This window comes from Portunus trituberculatus, chromosome 42 (assembly GCF_017591435.1).
Source record: "Portunus trituberculatus isolate SZX2019 chromosome 42, ASM1759143v1, whole genome shotgun sequence".
NCBI classification, from domain to species: domain Eukaryota; kingdom Metazoa; phylum Arthropoda; class Malacostraca; order Decapoda; family Portunidae; genus Portunus; species Portunus trituberculatus.
The window spans coordinates 167,501-187,500 of record NC_059296.1 but is presented as its reverse complement, the minus strand read 5'-3'; the positions used below and the strand labels follow the sequence as shown (position 1 = coordinate 187,500).

The 20,000-nt window shown below is 37.7% G+C and overlaps 4 protein-coding genes across 10 annotated transcripts in view; 2 read left to right on the top strand and 2 right to left on the bottom strand.

Annotated features, from left to right (window-relative positions):
• The window catches only part of LOC123517466 (transcription termination factor 5, mitochondrial-like), a 6,989-nt gene extending 4,622 nt beyond the window's left edge, over window positions 1-2,367 (bottom strand). The window contains exons 1-4 of one of the 2 annotated variants that reach the window (XM_045277549.1): window positions 2,105-2,367; window positions 717-871; window positions 274-448; window positions 1-97 (exon numbers count right to left, since the gene is read on the bottom strand). The exon at window positions 1-97 is cut by the window's left edge and continues 1 nt beyond it. In XM_045277549.1, coding sequence (XP_045133484.1) covers window positions 1-97; window positions 274-448; window positions 717-854 — 410 coding nt within the window. In that variant the 5' untranslated portion in view covers window positions 855-871; window positions 2,105-2,367. The remainder of the gene's footprint in view (window positions 98-273; window positions 449-716; window positions 872-2,104) is intronic. The other variant, XM_045277548.1, reaches the window with a different exon arrangement.
• A 340-nt stretch (window positions 2,368-2,707) lies between these two features.
• LOC123517409 (DNA polymerase subunit gamma-1-like) lies at window positions 2,708-15,960 on the top strand. 4 transcript variants are annotated; one of them, XM_045277423.1, is made up of 10 exons: window positions 2,708-2,845; window positions 6,437-9,190; window positions 9,687-9,848; window positions 10,034-10,227; window positions 11,922-12,143; window positions 12,448-12,694; window positions 12,915-13,009; window positions 13,817-13,908; window positions 14,054-14,299; window positions 15,479-15,960. In XM_045277423.1, the coding sequence occupies exons 1-9, from the start codon at window positions 2,752-2,754 to the stop codon at window positions 14,292-14,294; spliced, it is 4,101 nt and encodes a 1,366-aa protein (XP_045133358.1). In that variant the 5' UTR covers window positions 2,708-2,751; the 3' UTR covers window positions 14,295-14,299; window positions 15,479-15,960. The 4 variants fall into 4 exon arrangements, with proteins under 4 accessions (XP_045133358.1, XP_045133359.1, XP_045133360.1 ...); XM_045277424.1 differs by having other exon boundaries at window positions 11,970-12,143; window positions 14,054-15,960; XM_045277425.1 differs by having other exon boundaries at window positions 12,915-12,940; window positions 14,054-15,960.
• LOC123517411 (5'-AMP-activated protein kinase catalytic subunit alpha-2-like) overlaps window positions 9,977-20,000 on the bottom strand; it is a 74,057-nt gene continuing 64,033 nt past the window's right edge. For 2 of the 3 annotated variants that reach the window (XM_045277426.1, XM_045277428.1), the window contains one exon: window positions 13,446-17,255. The gene's annotated coding sequence lies outside the window, so the exon portion shown is untranslated. Of the gene's footprint in view, window positions 10,147-13,445; window positions 17,256-20,000 lie in introns of those variants that run through there. The other variant, XM_045277427.1, reaches the window with a different exon arrangement.
• LOC123517690 overlaps window positions 18,477-20,000 on the top strand; it is a 6,389-nt gene continuing 4,865 nt past the window's right edge. Inside the window, exons 1-2 of the mRNA XM_045278042.1 lie at window positions 18,477-19,126; window positions 19,486-20,000. The exon at window positions 19,486-20,000 is cut by the window's right edge and continues 410 nt beyond it. Coding sequence (XP_045133977.1) covers window positions 18,477-19,126; window positions 19,486-20,000 — 1,165 coding nt within the window. The remainder of the gene's footprint in view (window positions 19,127-19,485) is intronic.

Sequence of the window (20,000 nt, the reverse complement as noted above, 5' to 3'; positions counted from 1 at the left end):
TGGAGAGTATTCATATTCCTTGCCAGGTTATGGACACCACAGGCTTTCAGTCGCTTATCTTTTTCCAGCATCCGGTAAGCTGTGGTCTTGCCTACATCTAAAGACACCACATGAAAATTTATTAGAAATATTAGTGTTCAAGTATTTATCAGTCTTTTATTTTATGAACATTTGGCACAAGGAAAACTGACAACAAAAATATCTATCACCAACCCAAGATTAGATACATCTAAACTTATTTCCTTAGAAAATATAATCAGTTTCTTTTCTTACTGAAGTACTGCTGGATCATCTCAACATGTACTGTTGGCTGTATAATTCTATTGGCTGAATGAAATTCCACATTCGCCTCTTCTGCTGTAGATAATTTTTCATATGCTCTCTGATGGTATGTTCTTACAGCTTTTTCTGATGAGCTTTCATCATTGAGGTTGTGAAGTGTTTCTGTCTGTAAATTAAAAAAAGACACTAAAAATTCAATGCAGAACACATATAAAATGAAAGAGAGGTGTAATTTTTTAAATATCAAAACTCCTCTATCTCACATTACATTATAATTAACTATTGATACTATAACAAATAATGAATGAGAGGTTGAAAATTTAAGTTTGATAAAAAAAAAAATAAATAAATAAAACAATAATAATAATAAATATTAGATCAGCCTGAGGCAACATGCAACAACTGTACATAGCTTCAGTATGTTTTGTTGTTACCTGTGAAGAGAAGTGGTGTGCAAACTGGAGTGCCTGTAGTCTGAGAGCATTCTTTTTCCAGAACACTTTACTACTACTGCACACTGACTTCAACATGACGGTAGCTTCTAAACCTAGAACATTTTTCATGGTCCTCATGTTTTTCTTTATGTAATCTGGAAAAGAAAACAAAAGAAAAAAAATTCCAAAAATTCCAATATCAAACATGCACAATTATGTTTATAAACACTTCACTATTCTTACATATGTAGATATTCACAACAGACGTCACTGAGGATGACGCAACTTGTAATTCAATTCAAACCACCATTTCAACTTACTTTACATCCTTATCAACATTTCTAACTTAACCCTTATACCCCGTGAGGCACGATCGTGGCTTTTATGTTAGACCCCGCAAGGCATGAATTGTGGCACTTTTCAAATACCGCGCTCATTTTATGCTGCACAGTTTGTTTATGCTGAGGCTGTCTGTCATATAACAAGGCCCGTCATTGCGCCCATTGTTTTCAAGATGGTGGACACTTAGCTAATCTTGCAACAGCTTTTAAATGGTTAAGTTTGTGTAGGCGTGAGGGTGCAAAGCATGAGGATGGTGATGACACTAATGTCAGTGTGCTGTATTTTATCACTTTTTATCAATTTTTTGGTGAGATATATGTGTATTTCCATGAATAACTAAGCAGTTCAGAAACATATTATGATGCATGACAATATTGGAATTGTTATTCTTATCTCATTACTGGTTTAGATAAGAGTGCATAGAGTGATGTGTTTTTGCAAAAAAAAATTGAAGGAAATAAAAGAATACCTTTCTAAATTTATCTTCTAATTTTTTTTTATCTTTGTTTTATTTTTTTGTGCATATGTTATGTGTATTCAGTAATGCTTATACCACAGCAAAAAGCAACTCCTAAGCTTTCTATTGTCCCAGCGTTTGTTAAAATAATTTGATTGAACACTAAAGGACTCGAGGAAACTTTCTAACATTTGCTACTTTTTTTTTATCTAAGTATCTTAAAACCACTCCCTCCTGTTATGACGGGGTATAAGAGTTAATGCTTCATCATAGTACATGCATGAAGGAAACAACTGACCAAACGAAAGGCTCTTGAAAGGCCATGTACATTTCATCATGTCAAGTCAAATAAACCTGGATAATGACGTAGTGATAAAGAACACAATTATAATCCAAGTGGAGGAAGAGCGCAGTGACCCAGGCTAAGATAGGATAGTTCGGAAAGATACCAAAATTTTAAGCGAAATTCCCAAAGATTTTTCAACACCCATATTTCACTGCTGTCTCGCCCCCCACACAAACCCCTACACTGTTCATATCCCCAATCTTGTTGGGGAGAGAGGGACGCGAATTTATTATAAGTACTTACCGATATAAAACCACTTGCGACAATACAGTATAGCCGCAACAGTAAAAATATTTTAACCACCATCAGGAATGATCCAACATTTTGTCAAACACCTTTACACAGATTTTGTTCTCCCTCAAAAAATGTATCAAAACTTGATACTACAATCATAACTTTGAAAATAATGGCAAAGACACACACGCACAGTTAAGGTGCGATAATACGAGGCCGGCTGGAGACATTTGTTATTGTTTACACTTTACAAGCTTCTTTCGGCTAGGGTTGACACCGGCACGCTCACCTCAGTTGTGGGAGTGTATTGCTGTAAAATTATTTTGTCAAAGTTACAAATATCTCAAGAGAAGTAAAAAAAAAAAAAAAAAAAAAAAAAAGAATAATTAAGATTTTTATATCTATAAACAAAGAGGATAGATTCGGTATTACATATTTTTTGTAATATAGGTAAAACATTAAAAGATTGCACGTGAAATAAAAGAACAAAAGAAAGAAGAAGTAATTCAATTAAAAAATCACATATAGAGAGCATTAAGAAAGATATATGGCTAGTTTCAGTTTGAAAGGAAAGTTCTCAAGAGAAATAACGATCAAGATCAACACCTCCCAGTCCCACAAACACTCAAAACTTTTTAGTCCGCCTTTCCTCGCACATGTGGTGCCGTCACGCCGACGCCGTGCGGCCTGTCACTTCATTCCGAGGAGAGAGAGGAAGGAAGTTGTGCCTTGGGAGTTATTACTGTGGAGGTGACTATGTTTTTCAACCATTCATTAACTACTGAATCAAGATTCAAATGTGTGTAAATGTCAAGTACTTCTGGTCATAGGTAAAGTCGACCACTACTGTAACTTTTAGTGTGGTATCAGAATGATTCGACGGAATTCCGTTTTGATGACACCGATGAAACTTCCAAAACCACTCACCGTCGAACATTCCGGTATAGTAGTGTGGAAACTTCCAAATGGAGAAAGATAAAAGAATGCGGTCTGTCTAACCTGTCTAAAGGCCAGGTCACACGGGCGTTTATCTCGGGAATTTTGACGCCGGCACTTCTCGAAGCCGGTAGTTTTGTAGCCGGTTTTGATCACACGGTGCTAACAAGTCCAAGTCCTGCAAATTTTTACGAGAGGGCATGTCACCACTACTCTTGCCTCCAGAACGAATACTGATCACATTTAAAGGGTTCCAGGATGTTGTCGGGTCATTACATCATCAGTTTTCGGCTGCTTGAGCATATAGAATCCACATGGATGTTGAGGGGTGGCATAATGGCCCAAACAAACTCTGCGCCAAGGCAGAAAATGAAAATTACATAATTGTGTACAAATTAATTGAAGTCCTTGACCATGAATGTGTGTAGGTTGCAATCCAGTGTCAGCTGGTCACAGGGAAAACGGCAGCGATACCAGTGCACCACAATTCTTTGCTACCAGGGAAAGATATTTGACAATGGGAAGAGTACACAGCAAAATCAATTACCCCAGCCACTCGGCCAGCAGCTGCACCAAGTATCAGCTTTAAAGAGTGCAAGTGATGACAGTGACTGTTGATCAAAATATTATTTTAGGGTAAAAATGCATAAGAAGTCCCCTCTCCCTTTCCCCACCCCCCTCCCCCCAGCACCAACAAGGTTGGGGGCCTGTGGGGAATCGGGGGTTTTTGGGTTGGGGGAGCCAAAAGAGGCGATATATGGGGGGGGGGGAAATCTAAGGACAAAAACCGCCGTTTTCAAGGAAGAAATTGAAAAAATAAAAAAATCAAGAATAATTTTCACTGAAATTATCTCTTCCCAGTTCTAGCAAGTTTGGGGGCCTGTGGGAAATCGGGAGTTTTAGGGGGGGGAGGTATATTTGAGTGATATATGGACTTTGAAAAATGTAGGGACATTTCCCCAAATGTTCGAAAATATCCCTAAATATAGGGAAGTTTTACATAAACCTCCCCCTTACAACACTAACATAAACCTAATGTAACCCAACCTAACCGGGGGGGGGAGGGCTGCGCCTCCCTGGAACCCCCCTATAACACTAACCTAACCCTAAAAAAAAACTAACCTAACCTAACTAACCCCCTATAACACTAACCTAACTCTTAACATAAACCTAACCTAACCTAACGTAACCTAACATAAACCTAACCTACCGTATCCTTGCTTTCGGGTAGCTTCCCTCCCCCCACACCGGTTCTCTTATAGCTCCACACAATATGCCCTACCTCTACCAATACCCGTCCTCACAATACCTTAACAAAAGGATGAAGGTCCTAGCTGGTCCTTTTCTCGATTGTACACTGACTTGCATCGCAGGAGCGATGATTTCCCAGCATTCAAATTCGCAACCTTTCCGCTGTACTTGACAGCAAACTCCAGCAAACCGAGATCACAGTCTTCACAGCATGTCATGGCAGATGCAGGGTAAGGACTGGGCACCTGTACACGTGTTACCCTCATCCTTCATCGCGGATTGATACCTGCGCTGATATCTGCGCTCACGAACCAATGAAAGTGTGAATTGAGGAAAAAGACGAAGATAAGTTATCATCAAAGAGAAAGGTGGTGCATTATTTACATTTTTGTCTCATAACACATACGTTGATGACATGTTGTCAATTCACATGTAATAGGAACTTGTTCTTGTCTCAGCTTTCACCTGCGTACCACAGTGAACGGATCTGTTAGGGACTTAGATTCTGGCGGAGATGGGTGATTTTCAAGAAAGCAGTGTGACTCACGTAAGGTCGACCGTTTTCCGAAATCTTTATACATCACAAGTATACTATTATAACATCTTCATAATGACTACTTTGAAGAGATTGGTAAGGGGGACCTCTTCTGCACATTAACCTATTTTAGATATCTACGAGGTTATAGATTACATTTGGTATTACCATAAGCTCATATTTTAATTATCAAACTATGAGTTATAATAAAGCATTAATATACTTAATTAAAGAGCAAGCATTTTATATTCATGAGTTTATATTTAAATTTTCATATAAGGTATTGCCTAAGAGTTAGTAATGAAATACTGGAGATACTTAGAGTGAGCATTTTATCATTTGTATCAACCATGAAAAGTCTGTGGCATTTGAAAGTTCTGTCGAAACCTCCTATTTCCACCATCAAATCCACTAGTATTCTGTAGTGTTAATGTCAAGTGTGGGTTGGAGGAAATGGTTGTTAGCAACACTGCCATTAGATGGCTCACCCATCCACCTGGTTCATCATTGCATGTATACATAAGTGGATTATTTGAGTATTACCTTAGTTTCCTGTCAGTCTCACTGACTTAGGTTAGATTTAGTTAGAATGCTTTGTAGAGACATGCTGTTGTCAAACAGTGTACAGTGCAATGACTGCTGAGGGTGGACAGGACAGGATGGTTACCTAATATGGAACAGGTCATTTATGTGGTAAGCACTTTACTAACAGCTCTTTCCTTGCCTGTTTTGCTGCTGCTGCTGCTGCTCCCCCCTTCATTCTCGTTTCCTAGTCACTGCTGCCACTGAGGTGTGACTAGTGCAGAGGTTTGGATTAAAACTGTTAACTTCAAACTGCTTCTGTTCCTCATTATGGAGTAGTGCAGTTAAAAGTCAAGAAGAGTGTTGTGGCCCAATATATTATTATTATTATTATTATTATTTATTTATTTTTTATTTAATTTTTTTTTAATTTTTTTTTATTTTTTTATTTTTTTTGGTGGTGGGGACAGTTCCTTCCCCCAGTATGGTTGGGGGACCTTGGGGGGAAGGGAAAGGGGTTTTGGGTGATAAAAGTTCAACAGCATCAAATATCATCTCTTACCACCAAAAATAAATGGGAAGCAGCACTACTGCTGGTGCATGCTCTATTCCTTAAGTCATTAAAAGAACAGCTCTCATTGGCTGAATGTAGGAGATGTAATACAGCATATCCCATCCATACCAGAAACCAATATGGGTACTGACATGTGCATTACACTGTACAGTATTTCTCCAAACCAGCTATGGGTTTGTGATGTTGACTTTATAATGCAGCATAAGACGAATCACTTCACTAACAAACACGCATGGCTCCTAAGCAAAAAAAACACATGAGTATCCTACAGTAAGTACTCAATGCCACATGTGTACAATTTAGCTGCTCTATGAAGACCACGTATTTATAAAGTTGTTCAAGCTTGTAGTATATTGATTTCTTGGTATCATATTTTATGAAATGCATTTTATATATGTAGATAAATGCAGTCTGCCCCCATCCATCACTCTTGTGCATGTGTATGTTTGGGGTGTAGATAATGGTTTGTTTACACACTTATGTGGAAGCCATTTTTAATAGTCAATCTGTTTCCTAATTTCAGATAAAAAGAAAATACTGTTAATCATGCTGAACACTAGGAAACTGTCTTGGCTAAACCATCTGGGACACCACCATCCATGGGTCTTTTATCAAGTGAGACTACCTCTTTCCTACTGCAAGCTGAACTACATCATACAGAGATACAAGTCCTCAAAAGTTGTTAAGTCTATCCAGCAAGCAAAAAAGATTGCTATAGTTAAGCCTATGACAAAGAATGTTGACAAGGTAATAAATAAAGTAGTTAAGAAACCTCAGAAAGATTATAACTTAAGCAGAATACTAAGGAAAAATTCATCAGTTCAAGTAGAGAAAAAGTTTCCAGAGTCACCTATTGAAACAGAAACACAAACTGCCTTCAAACAAGAAAATGATATTGTTCCAAAGATAGAAATTACCTCAGTGAATGAAGTTATAGAGAAAGTTATAGGAAAATTATACCATAAAAGCCATGGACTTTCAAGTTCCCAAGAAACTGCTAGTAGCTTTGATAAGTACACAGGGAAGGTAGATCATGGAATTGAGAAAGCACACAAAGTAAAAGTTATTAAGAATAACAAGGTGGATAATGACAAAATAATGGGTGCCAGTAAAAAAAAGATTTTTTTCTTTGATAAGAAGATAAATATTGAGCAAGATGACTCATTGGATTATGATAAATATCATCATGAAGGAAATCATATTTCCAAAAACACAAATGGCTCACTATCAGATGAAGAAGTTAGGCTTTCAGTGCTTAAACAAGATGCGCATGCTTCTTCAGGAAACAATATGGACATAAATATTAATCATGATAAGACAGAGGCATTGCAGAACATTCGGAGAAATGCTCTTGGTATTCAAATGTTGCCCAAAGGCATCTTTGATCAGTTATTTGAAGAAGTTTCTGAAAAGGACAGTCAGAAGGCTGAAGATCTTGATGGAGCCAAGGAACATTTACAAGCTCATGGACTGTGGGATAAAACCACCTCCTTCATGGCTGAGGTGGATTTCAAATTGCCAAAGTTAGAAAGTAAAGATTTAGACCAACACTTCCGTGTCATTGCCGAGGATCAGTGTTTCCATTACAAAGAGTTGCTTAAAAAGTTAATAGGAGAAGATCTTCCAAGCCCTCCAAGCCAATGGGAATTCACCCCAGGATGGACACGCTATAATGTGGATGGAAGTTGCTCCCCAGTTGATTATCCAGAATGCTCTGCAATAGTTTTTGATGTAGAGGTTTGCATTAAAGAAGGCAGTCATCCTACACTAGCCACAGCTGTTTCAAGCAAATATTGGTACTCATGGTGTTCTGAAGTTTTGACAAGCACAGTTCAACCCATTGATAGAAATGAGATTAGTATGAAAGTACTGATTCCTCTTGAAAGTTCCAAAGAAGTCACACTCACAGATGCACACTTACCAAAGTCACCTCGGCTTGTTGTGGGCCATAATGTCAGTTATGACCGCCTTCGAGTCCGTGAGCAATACCTATTGAAAGAAACTGGTCTACGTTTTGTGGATACCATGTCTCTTCATATTGCTGTGAGTGGCTTAGTTTCAGAACAGCGTGCTTTACTAATGAAAAATAAAAATGAACCAAAAATAAGATTGCCATGGATGTCTGTTGGTTGTCAAAACAGTCTTAATGATGTTTATAAGTTTTACTGTCGCCCTGAAAAGAGCCTTGAGAAAAGTACCAGAGATGTTTTTGTTGATGGTAGCTTGAATGACATAAGGGAAGACTTTCAGAACTTGATGGCTTATTGTGCTAGTGATGTGAGTGCAACTCATCAAGTTTTGGTCAAACTGTTACCACTATTTTTTGAACGTTTTCCTCATCCAGTAACATTTTCTGGAATGTTGGAGATGGGACTTACTTTTCTCCCTGTTACAAAGAACTGGGAAAGATATATAGAATCTTCAGAATATCAGTACAAACAGGTTGAAAGGATGCTAAATGAGGAACTTGTGAAGCAAGTTCAGGCAAGTCTAAGTTATTTGAAAGGAGAAGAATATAAGAATGACCCTTGGCTATGGAGCCTTGATTGGTCCCAACCAAAAGCTAAGGTGAAAAAACTGCCGGGTTATCCAAATTGGTATAGAAAGTTGTGTGCCCGAACTGGGGAGAGAGAGGGCACTCCAGAGCCTGAAAATATGAGCACTAGTTTGCAGATTGTTCCAAAAATATTGAAGTTAACCTGGGATGGATTTCCATTGCATTATGAAAGGAAATTTGGTTGGGGTTACTTGAAACCCAATTATCAGTCCTTTAAGGATATACCTCATTTTGAATGGGATTCTTATCCTCTTGATGCGAATGATGGACCTGTATTTCCTGTAAAAGTTTTCTATGATGTATTTGGTGTAAAGACTCAAGATTTGAATGTATCAGAAGTGACTGTATGTGATGAAAGTACAGATGATTGGGCACAGTATTATGATGAACTGAATTGTGTAAGGGAAGATTCAAGGAAAAGGAAAAGAGGCAAAACTGATGAAGATGAGAACTTAAAGAACATAGGCATTCCTGGAGTAGGATTTATCCCTCTTCCCCACAAGGATGGTGCAGGGTGTCGTGTTGGCAACCCTCTAGCCAAGGACTTCCTCAGCAAGATAGAAGATAATACATTAACTAGTCACGTGGGAGATGTGGCAAAACTTGTATTAGAGACCAGCAAATCATTATCATATTGGAAGAACAACAGAGATCGTATACTTTCTCAAATGGTAGTTTGGAGCAATCACTCATCTCTTCCTCATGCAGTCACTTCTTCTGGTAAGGGATTTTCTTCCATGTTTCATTACTGTAGTGTGTCTCAATCATAATTGGTCTTAACTCTGTAATATATCCCCTATGGTAGTCATTGATAAGTTACTATACTTATATTCCAAACCAGAAGTAAGATCGATACAAATAGCACTTGTTTGTTTTTTAAGGATGGAACTTTTGTAGTCATGCTATTGTAAGGATCCTACCAAAATGAAAACTTTGTGTTATCATTAATTAATTAATTTATTTTATAAAATCATGTAAACTGAGTCACCTGCATCATTACGGCAACTTGTTAAACAATAATTAAGGTAGGAGGAATCATGAGCTTTGGGCACATAATCAAGAAATTGATTGCTTCTTATATTTACCCTTTAAAATGGGGAACATTTATGAGTGTATTTTTAATTAAAATATAGCTTTAGTCTTTTGTATTTTACAGGTAAAGTTCTTGAATTATATGCTGGGTTCTAAATTAATTCAAGAATTTATCTCCCAAAAGATGGCTATACAAGAGACAGCAAGTATGGAGTGATATTGCCTATGGTAATCAGTGCTGGAACCATCACCAGGAGGGCAGTAGAGCGCACCTGGATGACTGCTTCAAATGCTTACTCAGATCGAATTGGATCAGAACTTAAGGCCATGGTTGAGGCTCCCCCTGGTAAGCTTATTCACACAGATGTTTCAATTTTGATATAAGAAATAGTTTTTTGAGTAATTACTTGTGTCATTTATCACAGACTAATGTTCATGGGGTATTATGGAGTAATTATTCTGGTATAGGCATTATTGTGGCATGAAAGTTTATTTTGTATAATTTTACATTTATGGATATATCTTTTACAGGGTACAAATTTGTTGGTGCTGATGTAGACTCTCAGGAACTCTGGATTGCAGCTCTGCTCGGAGATGCTTATTTCACAGGAGAGCATGGTGCTACTGCTCTAGGCTGGATGACACTGCAAGGAAAGAAAAGTGATGGAACAGACATGCACAGCCACACTGCTCAGAGTGCTGGGATATCCCGAGATCATGCTAAGGTAATTATTATTGTTATTATTTTTTATTTATTTTTTTTTTTTTTATTATTATTATTATTATTATTATTAGGGCTCAACCAATATGGATTTTTTGGTGCCAATGCCAGTTCCAGTATTGGAGGATAAAATATTCTGATAACCGATATATCAGTCAATTAATTTTTTTTATTTTTCAAAATAAATAAAGATATGAATACCTGCTTTTATTGGCATAAATATAGTTCAAACGCTTGTTAGCAGGTTGCAAATTGAAGGTGAAGCATTTTACCATTATCAAACACTTATTTTCAGGAATTTTTTGGAACAAGTAGCATATGAACAATTTGAACAAAAAAAAAAAAAAGAATTTATAAACTTCTGAGAAATAAAATAACACCTCAGTACCAGAGTTCTTACACAAGAACATCATGACACTTTGGTGAGACACTTAAGTTCCCTGCATTTTATTAGTGAAAATATAAGCTTTAATATTGGCATCAATCAGCGAACTTTTGGCAGATTACCGATTATTTTCTATTGGCTATAATCAGCAGATTAAATCAGCTGGCTGATAAATCGGTCAGGCCGTATTATTATGATTTATGTATTTTATTCGTTTTTATTTTATTTTTATTTTTTGTTAGAAAAGAGTAACTGTTTTAAAGTCCTTTGGATTAAAGTGTTTGTTATTTGCAAAGAAGTTTAAGAATGGTTGCTTTACTATAATACATTATTTCAGATAAATCTGGAAGGAAAAGGTATATTAAGTAGGAATGGAGTGGACTAACCATGATGAAAATTGTTTATGAGTTAAAAGAGCTAGAATTATCTTAGAGAGAGAGAGAGAGAGCCTTTCATGCTTATAATAACTATCACCTCTCTGAAAACTTTGTTACTTAAAATGCAAGTATACAGGTAACTCTCGATTTACGCGTTTTTCTTATAATGTGACCGAAAAAATAAAATAAATTTAATTTGCACAATAAGTTTGCTCATACGTGATTTGGCCCAACCGCATTTTCAAACTGAGCGCCAGACGCAATTTCAAACTGCACGCCATAGAGTTCCGCAGCTGGCCAATAGGTGGGAGCTCCGCTCTTCTCATGCCTCATTTGCAGTCTGCCAGCACTGAGTACAGACGGAATCTCTTCAATCTGCCTATAATTCACCAAGATGGCACCAAAACGTCCTTCATCTTCTTCTGCATGTGGGGTTATTTTTGATAAGTGGATTTTTGAAAAAGTGGAAAAGCTCAGAGGAAGATGGTGACTGACTGTGGTGTGAGTGGTGAAGGCAGTGATGCAGTGAGTGTTGTGTTTACATATTCTTTGTTTTGTTGTTTTCTCTTATTAAATTTTGCTTTCTCATTATTTCTTGCTTTTCCCTTTACTTTGAATACACTTCTAGTATTTAGAATGGTAAATAATAAAAACATGTTAATTTAGCCAAATAAACAGAGTATTTTGTATGAATTTTTTTGGACCACATCCCGCATCCCCCCCTATTATCTATTTTGTTATGAAAATTACAAGTTTGTTTTACGCAAATTTTGATATACGCGATGCCTCTTGGAACGCATCTATCTCGTAAATCAAGTTACATGTAATTCAGTTTCAGTCATCAAAGATAAAAAAATGGTGTTAGCATTTCATATGTTAGTAATTTCTTTGCAGTGAAAAGTATCAGTTAGTTTATGTACGTGTATTTATTTTTAGGTTATTAATTATGGAAGAATTTATGGTGCTGGGTTGCGATTCATCCAGAGATTGCTGAAGCAGTACAATCCAAAATTGACTGACACTGAAACTAGAAGGAAAGCAGAACACTTGTTTGCTGTTACCAAAGGAGAGAAGGGTTGGTACCTCAATGATGCCGGGGAGAATCTTGCTTCTGAGTTGGGTTACCATGTTACTGAAGAGCCCATGCCCAGAAAAAAGGTAGTAAAGTAACATTTTCCTTATTTTTGTAAAGTTTGCCATAAGAATAATGTTTATTTTAATTGCTATAAGGTATGAGAATAATGTTTATTTTAATTTTAAAGCTTCCTACTGCAGCTTCCCCTTTTTATGAATTATATATTCAGTAGATTTCCTTATAATATTATATCACTATTTGGTGTTCACAAGCACAAATTAAAATTTTTGTTTTTTAAGAGCTTAATCTTGAGTAGACATTATTTATGCATCATAATTCAAGCTATTATTAAAATAGAAATTGTGAAGTTAATTTTACTCATTTTAGATTATGAAGATTTTACGAGAAGCATATGAAAACAATTATGAAGCCACATTTTCCAACATAGTGGAAAAGCCCCCTATATGGGTAGGGGGCTCAGAATCTCACATGTTCAACTGTCTGGAGGCTATTGCTCGATGTCCAGAACCTAAGACTCCAGTGCTGGGTGCTCGCATAACACGGGCTCTTGAACCACAATATGTTGATGACCAGTTCATGACAAGCAGAGTGAACTGGGTTGTACAGAGTTCAGGTAAGCCAAACTTTGTCCACCAAAATTTTTGTATTTTAAGGTCTTTAAGCGATAGATATAGAATTGGGCAAGTAATCAGCTTATGATATAATAAGTTATACCTTACTTAAAGAGTCATCATATGTGAGGTTTTGTAATATGATAATAATGATAATTTCATCAACATTTAGCAGTTCAATGGTGTTAGTGTAACTCACGTGGATTCTTGCTTGCTTTTCAGCGGTGGATTACCTGCACATCATGCTGGTGTGTATGCAATGGTTGTTCACAAAGTATCACATCTCGGGTCGTTTTTGCATCAGTATTCATGATGAGGTATATAGTACAGTGTATGGAATTTTCAATGGTTTTCTTATTTTTATTTCTTTAATTTATTTTATTTCTTTATTTATTATTTTTTCAAATATTATCTTATCACTGAAAGTGGACTGATTACATAGTCAGTAAGGGATACTCAAAATAATGAGGATGAAAGTGATGCAACTGTCAGCATATCTGTACTTGTTAGTAGAGAAGGTCACTAGAGTGATAACACTTCATGACCATATGGGACCTATTTATATCTTTATAAAGTGGCCTTCATAATGGATATTAGTTACTTTGTGAAATGATAGGATTGAAACAGCCAAAAATTCCATAAAATAACTAAAGCCACAAAACTAGTGAATGACTTAATAGGTGATATAATCATATACTGTTTCATTGTTCAAGGTTTGATTGATTTCTTTAAGGATGAATTAGAAATAGGAAGTTGAGTCACTCAAAAGATTTATTAAATAGGAAGTTAATACAATTTAAATTGAGCAGATTGAGGCTTTGTACCAGTCATATGTGTGCCATTTATTGCTCAAAATCATATTTTAAATTGCCATACATATATTCATTATCGTGTAATGTTAGATACATTGCTAAACATTGGGATTAAAATGCTATGAACTCAGATTGAACAGTCAAATCTTTAATCAGGGCAAGTTATTTCTTGTATATAGGTAGACCTAGTCTTGGAACTTTTTTGATACCACCTTGTTATTCATTGAAGAGAGTAGTTCATGTTATATAAAAACAGGCTGTACTTCACATTTTATAGTATCTCATGGTTAATACTTTTAACACACGTGGCAGGTACGATACTTGGTAGCTGAAGGAGACTGTTACAGAGCAGCCCTAGCTCTCCAGATCACCAACCTTCTTACACGGGCATACTTTGCCACAAGGTAAAGTAATAACACACTAGCAGATAGATTGTTTCTGGTTTTTTATTGTCTTGTGGAAAATAAGGAATTTATAGGGAGAGGAATTCCCTGTATTTCATCTCTGTATATGAAATATATATACTATATATTCAGTTTTTCTCCACAGACTGGGATTCAAAGACTTACCACTATCAGTTGCTTTCTTTAGTGGTGTAGACATTGACCAAGTGTTAAGGAAAGAACCCCACCTGGACTGTGTTACCCCATCCAACCCTCAAGGTTTAATTAAAGGTTACAACATAAAACCAGGGACCACTTTGGATATGAATGCAATAATGGATAAGACAAATGGGGAATTGGCAAAACTTGACTTTGAATGCTATGAAGAAATTATTAAGACTGAATAGTTGAGGTATGTACAGTTCATTAATTTTTTATTCTGATATTCCAATACAAGACATATATACAAGTAGAATCTATAATCCATATATCAAGCTAGTTATTTATCTACCTATCCTCTCCCCTCATCTGTTCAACAATTCATCTATCCAGCCAGTGAATCCAATCATTCATCCAAACATACATCCATCTACTCAAACGTCCATCCATTCATACATATGAAAGAATAGAATGTATGAACAGGAAAAAAAATGCAAGTTTTTTCTTATAGGCATTGACTTGAAGGAATACCAAGAAACAGGCATCAGAGTTGTTTACATTAGATTTAATTAATGTTCAAATTAGGGTTAGAAGATACATTACCTGCTGGTAACATCTTACTGCATACTTACTAGTCATGGGCAATGCTGGTCAATATTGTTTTCACCATTACCTGATAGTTGTTTTGCATGCTTACTGATAACTAACATAATACTGGAATTTCAGTAATTACTGTATACATAACAAGCTTATTTTGGGCGGCATTCAAACTAAATAAAATAGTGATAATGAAAAAATTCTAACTCCTCTATTAGTGAGTTTATAGATTAAAAAGAAAAAAATATATATATATATATATATATATATAGACTAAGAAGAAAAGAAAATGTGTGTTTCCATAAAGTTTGGGGTTTCCAGCTCAGCCATACACGATAAAAAATTGCTAATGTTTCCCTTACTTTATAAAGGGTGAACAAAATATGCATTAGCTAATGGACTTGGTGCACTTTTTTTGCACTTGGCACCTCCAGCATCAAATGCTGAATTGTTCATACATGAATGGTTCAGCCTGCATTGCATCAAAATAGTGAAAATGCAACACAATTCCAACAGAGCAAACAGTATAGTACAGCCAGTATCTAGGAAAAGATAGTCATTATCATGAACATTAAGCTACCAATGATGAATTTTCCTTCATCTTAGAAAGTGTCTAATAGATAATTGAAATGTTAAGCATTGTTTCCTTAATTAAAAAGGAAAAAATATCTTGCATTTTCAAATATAAGTTACAGTATTGCCACCATAATACCAGCCAGACTATACCACTCTGCAAACACACAACAATCTTGATTACCATACTATTATCAACTTTTCATGTTTTGTGTCTTTCTTTACTCTTCTTTTCATGTTGTTTGCATCACTCTTTTTATAGAGGCTGTGATAGTATGAAGCATACACCTAAGCAACGGAGACTTAAAGGACATACATGTGGTGGTGGTAAGATTTGAACACAATTTATAGCACAAAAGCAATGCACAATACCATATTTATCTAGAGACAACTAAAGAAGTGAGCAAAGGTAGTGATGATAGTGAGCAGCTACTTTAGTTTCTTTTTGTTTGTCCTATATGGGCTGTGAAACATTTAATCAAACCTTGTTTCCAACACTTTTATGCCATCTGTTCCTGGTATCATTGTCTAACTATAGCAATATATTTTCTCAAGCTGCACTTCCCAAACTTTTCACATAATTCATTTTTTCTTTTTTTTTCCACAATCTTTTATACACATTTGTGAGTAAAACTGAATAATAATTAATCAGTTCCATGTTAAGATATGGCTCAAATTCTCTTAGTAATCCTGTATTTATTTTCAGTGTTAACCATGACTAATTATTAAAATGCTTTTCTTTTAGCTATGTTTGACTCTCCCCTTCAAATAAATCTGTAGTGTTTTGTGCTAATAAGGTGCATGGGTCATAGATGTATCTTACTGAATGAGGGTGAAAATCAACAATTATTTATTTGTTATATTTTTTTCATTCACATACAGAGTGGACGTGAGTTTCTGCAAGTACTGTTAAAGGCAAAAGTTCAAATTATTCTCAGTAGACTTCTGCACCAGGCAACTATTTATGTTATAGAAACACCATGTTACGTGTCATCATACTCTGCATTTTCAACAGATTTTTCCCCCCCTATCTTCCCTGTCAAAATTATACCGTAAAATCAAAATGTATTCACCGTCATTGTCTTGATGTGAAACTTCAAATAACTGATTAGCTGCTAACTTCACTTGTGGGAGAAATGCTGCCAACATGAATGATCACAGTGACTTAAAACAGGACAGCACTAACGTGAACAGTTATTGTCAGTTAAGGGTTAATAATAGGCTTGCCCAGGCAGGAAGAGAGGAGTGAGGGCTGGCAGGTAATAGCTGTTTTCAGCTTCAAGCTAAGACAGTGACAGTAAATACATGTAGACTTTATACTGCATGATTTTGACAGCCTTGACATACATAAGTATATAGAACACTTTCTAATTAGAATAACTTGTGCTTTCACCTCTGACAGTAATTACAAAAACTCATGTTACAATCTGTATACAATCACCAAGGACTAAGTTTTTCAGTCCTACTTTAAGTAAGGACCATGACTATTATATAAAAACTATAAAATGTAATTGTTGTATATGATTTAAGTGCAATATTTACTTCGTCATGTTTCTTAATATGTAATATGAGGCACAAGAGCAAAATGAATTTTAAGCAATACATTGATACAATATTGTTAATTTCATGGGAGCTGAACCACAAGTTTTTACAGACAATAGTATCATGTATTTATGCTTTATCATAACGTCGTAAGTCTATACAACACTTTCTTATTTGAGTAATAATGAATAATTATATATGTACAAAAGAGGTTGTATAATATAGTTATATCAATTATTGGGTAAGCAACTATCAAAAATATTTTTTTTCATAGATTTACAAACAATTTTTATTATTTGCAATGAGGCAGCAAAAAATCTTGTCACTGACCCACAGGCACTAAATTCTGGAATAGCAATGCTGATGTCAAGCCAAGGATTCCCATTTCTTGCTTGTAATTGGTTTGTAGTGGAGAATGTACAGTATACATCACCAGGCAGTGCAGAAGCATGGTGAAGGGGATTAAGGGAAACATGGAGCAGAGCAGTCAGTCAATCCTGAAAACAAGATTATCATGATTGCTTGCAATATATTACTTTACAAATATTCACATTATAATAAGATTACAGTACAAATTTGCAACCTGATGTAATCAGCAGAACCTCGAGTTACAAGTGATGCTAGATATGAGCAATCACTTCATTAATTTTTTCCTTGGACTTTTGAGCCAAAATTCAAGTTATGAGCCAGCCAGCTTGACATATCCTCATACTATTTGGTGCAATGAATGCCAGGCCTGTGTATTTCTGTGTGTAAATGGAGAGAGAGAGAGAGAGAGAGAGAGAGAGAGAGAGAGAGAGAGAGAGAGAGAGAGAGAGAGAGAGAGAGAGAGAGAGAGAGAGAGAGAGAGAGAAGAGAAGAGAGAGAGAGAGGGGAGAGAAGAGAGAGAGAGAGAGAGAGAGAGAGAGAGAGAGGGGAGGGGGGAGAGAGAGAGAGAGAGAGAGAGAGAGAGAGAGAGAGAGAGAGAGAGAGAGAGAGAGAGAGAGAGAGAGAGAGAGAGAGAGAGAGAGAGAGAGAGAGAGAGAGAGGGGGAAGAGAGAGAGAGAGAGGGGGGAAGAGAGAGAGAGAGAGGGGGGAAGAGAGAGAGAGAGAGAGGGGAAGAGAGAGAGAGAGAGGGGGAAGAGAGAGAGAGAGAGAGGGGAGAGAGAGAGAGAGAGAGGGGGAGAAGAGAGAGAGAGAGAGGGGAAGAGAGAGAGAGAGGGGGGAAGAGAGAGAGAGAGAGAGGGGAAGAGAGAGAGAGAGAGAGAGAGAGAGAGAGAGAGAGAGAGAGAGAGAGAGAGAGAGAGAGAGAGAGAGAGAGAGAGAGAGAGAGAGAGAGAGAGAGAGAGAGAGAAGAGAAGAGGCAAACTTAAGAGGTTTTCACACTAACGTCGGTGAACTCAAAGCATAATGTGATTATTAAACACTGTGCCAACATTGTTTTTGTGTGTGAAACTTTCTTAGATGTTAGTGTGCCAGTGAATTACGCTCGTGTGCGTGGATATTCGGCTTGGCAAAGAAAGGACCGATCTACCCAAGGGGGAGGTGGGGCCTTTTGTTACAAAGAAACGCTCAATGTTAAGGTCATTGAACCAGCCAAGCCTGTGCCCGAGGAGCTTGAATTATTAGTGTTAAAAGTAACTGACAGAAACGGGAAAGGTTTATTGTATGCTGGGTGTTATCACCCCCCTTCACAAGGCACTTTACTCATTGACTACCTGACAGTGAATATAGACGCAATGATGGTAGCAAATAAGTGTGAAAATGTGATAATAATTGGTGACTTAAACCAAAACACAGTGAGTGAGGCATTTAACACACTCATGGTTGTGCACGACTTGCACAACTATATCACCTTTCCCACTCACCGCTCTGGATCATCCTTCGATCCAGTCGTGACCGACCTTCCCTCCGATACCATACAGTGTTCTTCCCTAGACTTTGTGGGCACTTCGGACCATGTGGCAGTCCTCACAAGGATTAGTTTCAAGAGGCCACGTGAGGAGTGCTACACTCGAACACTGTGGAGGTGGGAGAAGGCAAACTGGCAGGCTATGCGAGCCTCCCTCAAAACTACTGACTGGGATGAAGTGTTATGTGGAGACACTGACCAGCAGGTGGGGCAGTTCACAGAGCTGCTTCACACCCTGCAGGACCGCTGGGTGCCCCACTCCACACACCAAACCAAGGCATCAGACCAACCCTGGTTTGGACCAGAATGTCGAGCTGCCTCTGACGCAAAGTACCGTGCCTGGCTCACCTTTAAGAGGCATCCCACAGCATGGAACAGGCAGCGACACAGGGAGGCAACCGACCACATGAGGGCTACTCAAGAGTGGGCCTCTGACCAATGGGTGACTGATCTCAAGAGGAAGCTGCGGGCGGCCAGGTGGGGTCAAAACGCTGGTGGAGTCTTGTTAAGGAGCAACAAGGTGTGTCTAGGGGGAACACCATTCCTCCCCTCCACCGGGATGACGGCACAATAGCGCAGTCTGCCCGAGATAAAGCTAACCTCCTGGCCAAGCACTTCACTGATAAGATGTGCGTCCCGACCCTAAAAGATCTCCACCCCACTACCAAACATAGTGAAAGAAAAATTATCATGTGCCACAACGAGTGAAGTGGAAGTGAAGGCAGTGCTCTCAAACCTTGATGTGACAAAAGCAGTGGGTCCTGATAACATTAGCCCACGCCTTCTTCGCCAGTGTGCTGATGAGCTGGCTCACCCACTCTACGATATTCAATCAGTGCTTACGGACCAGCAGGTGGCCAAGTATCTGGAAAGTGGCTAGTGTTGTGCCAGTACACAAGAAAACGAAAGAACAGTGGCAAAAACTATCGTCCGGTGTCCCTGCTGCCTGTGCTCAGCAAGGTGCTCGAGTCCATAGTGGCCTCAAGAGTCACAGAGCACCTTGAGAAGCACCACCTACTGTGTAGTCGGCAGTTTGGGTTCAGGCCGGGCAGATCGGCCGCTGACCTTCACCTGCTGCTCACCTCGGAATGGAGTGCTGCTCTGGACGCAGGCAAGGCCACTGCAGTTGTTGCCCTTGACATCGAAGGGGCTTTTGACAAGGTGTGGCCTGCAGGCCTCCTTGCAAAGCTCCGTGCTGCAGGTGTGGATGGGCCCATCTTGTTGCTGTTTGGAGATTACTTGAGAGAGAGGAATCTCAAAGTAGTCATTGATGGCCAAGAGTCTGAACAGCATGCAGTAAAAGCAGGTGTTCCTCAGGGAAGCTGTCTCGGCCCCCTGCTCTGGAACATCT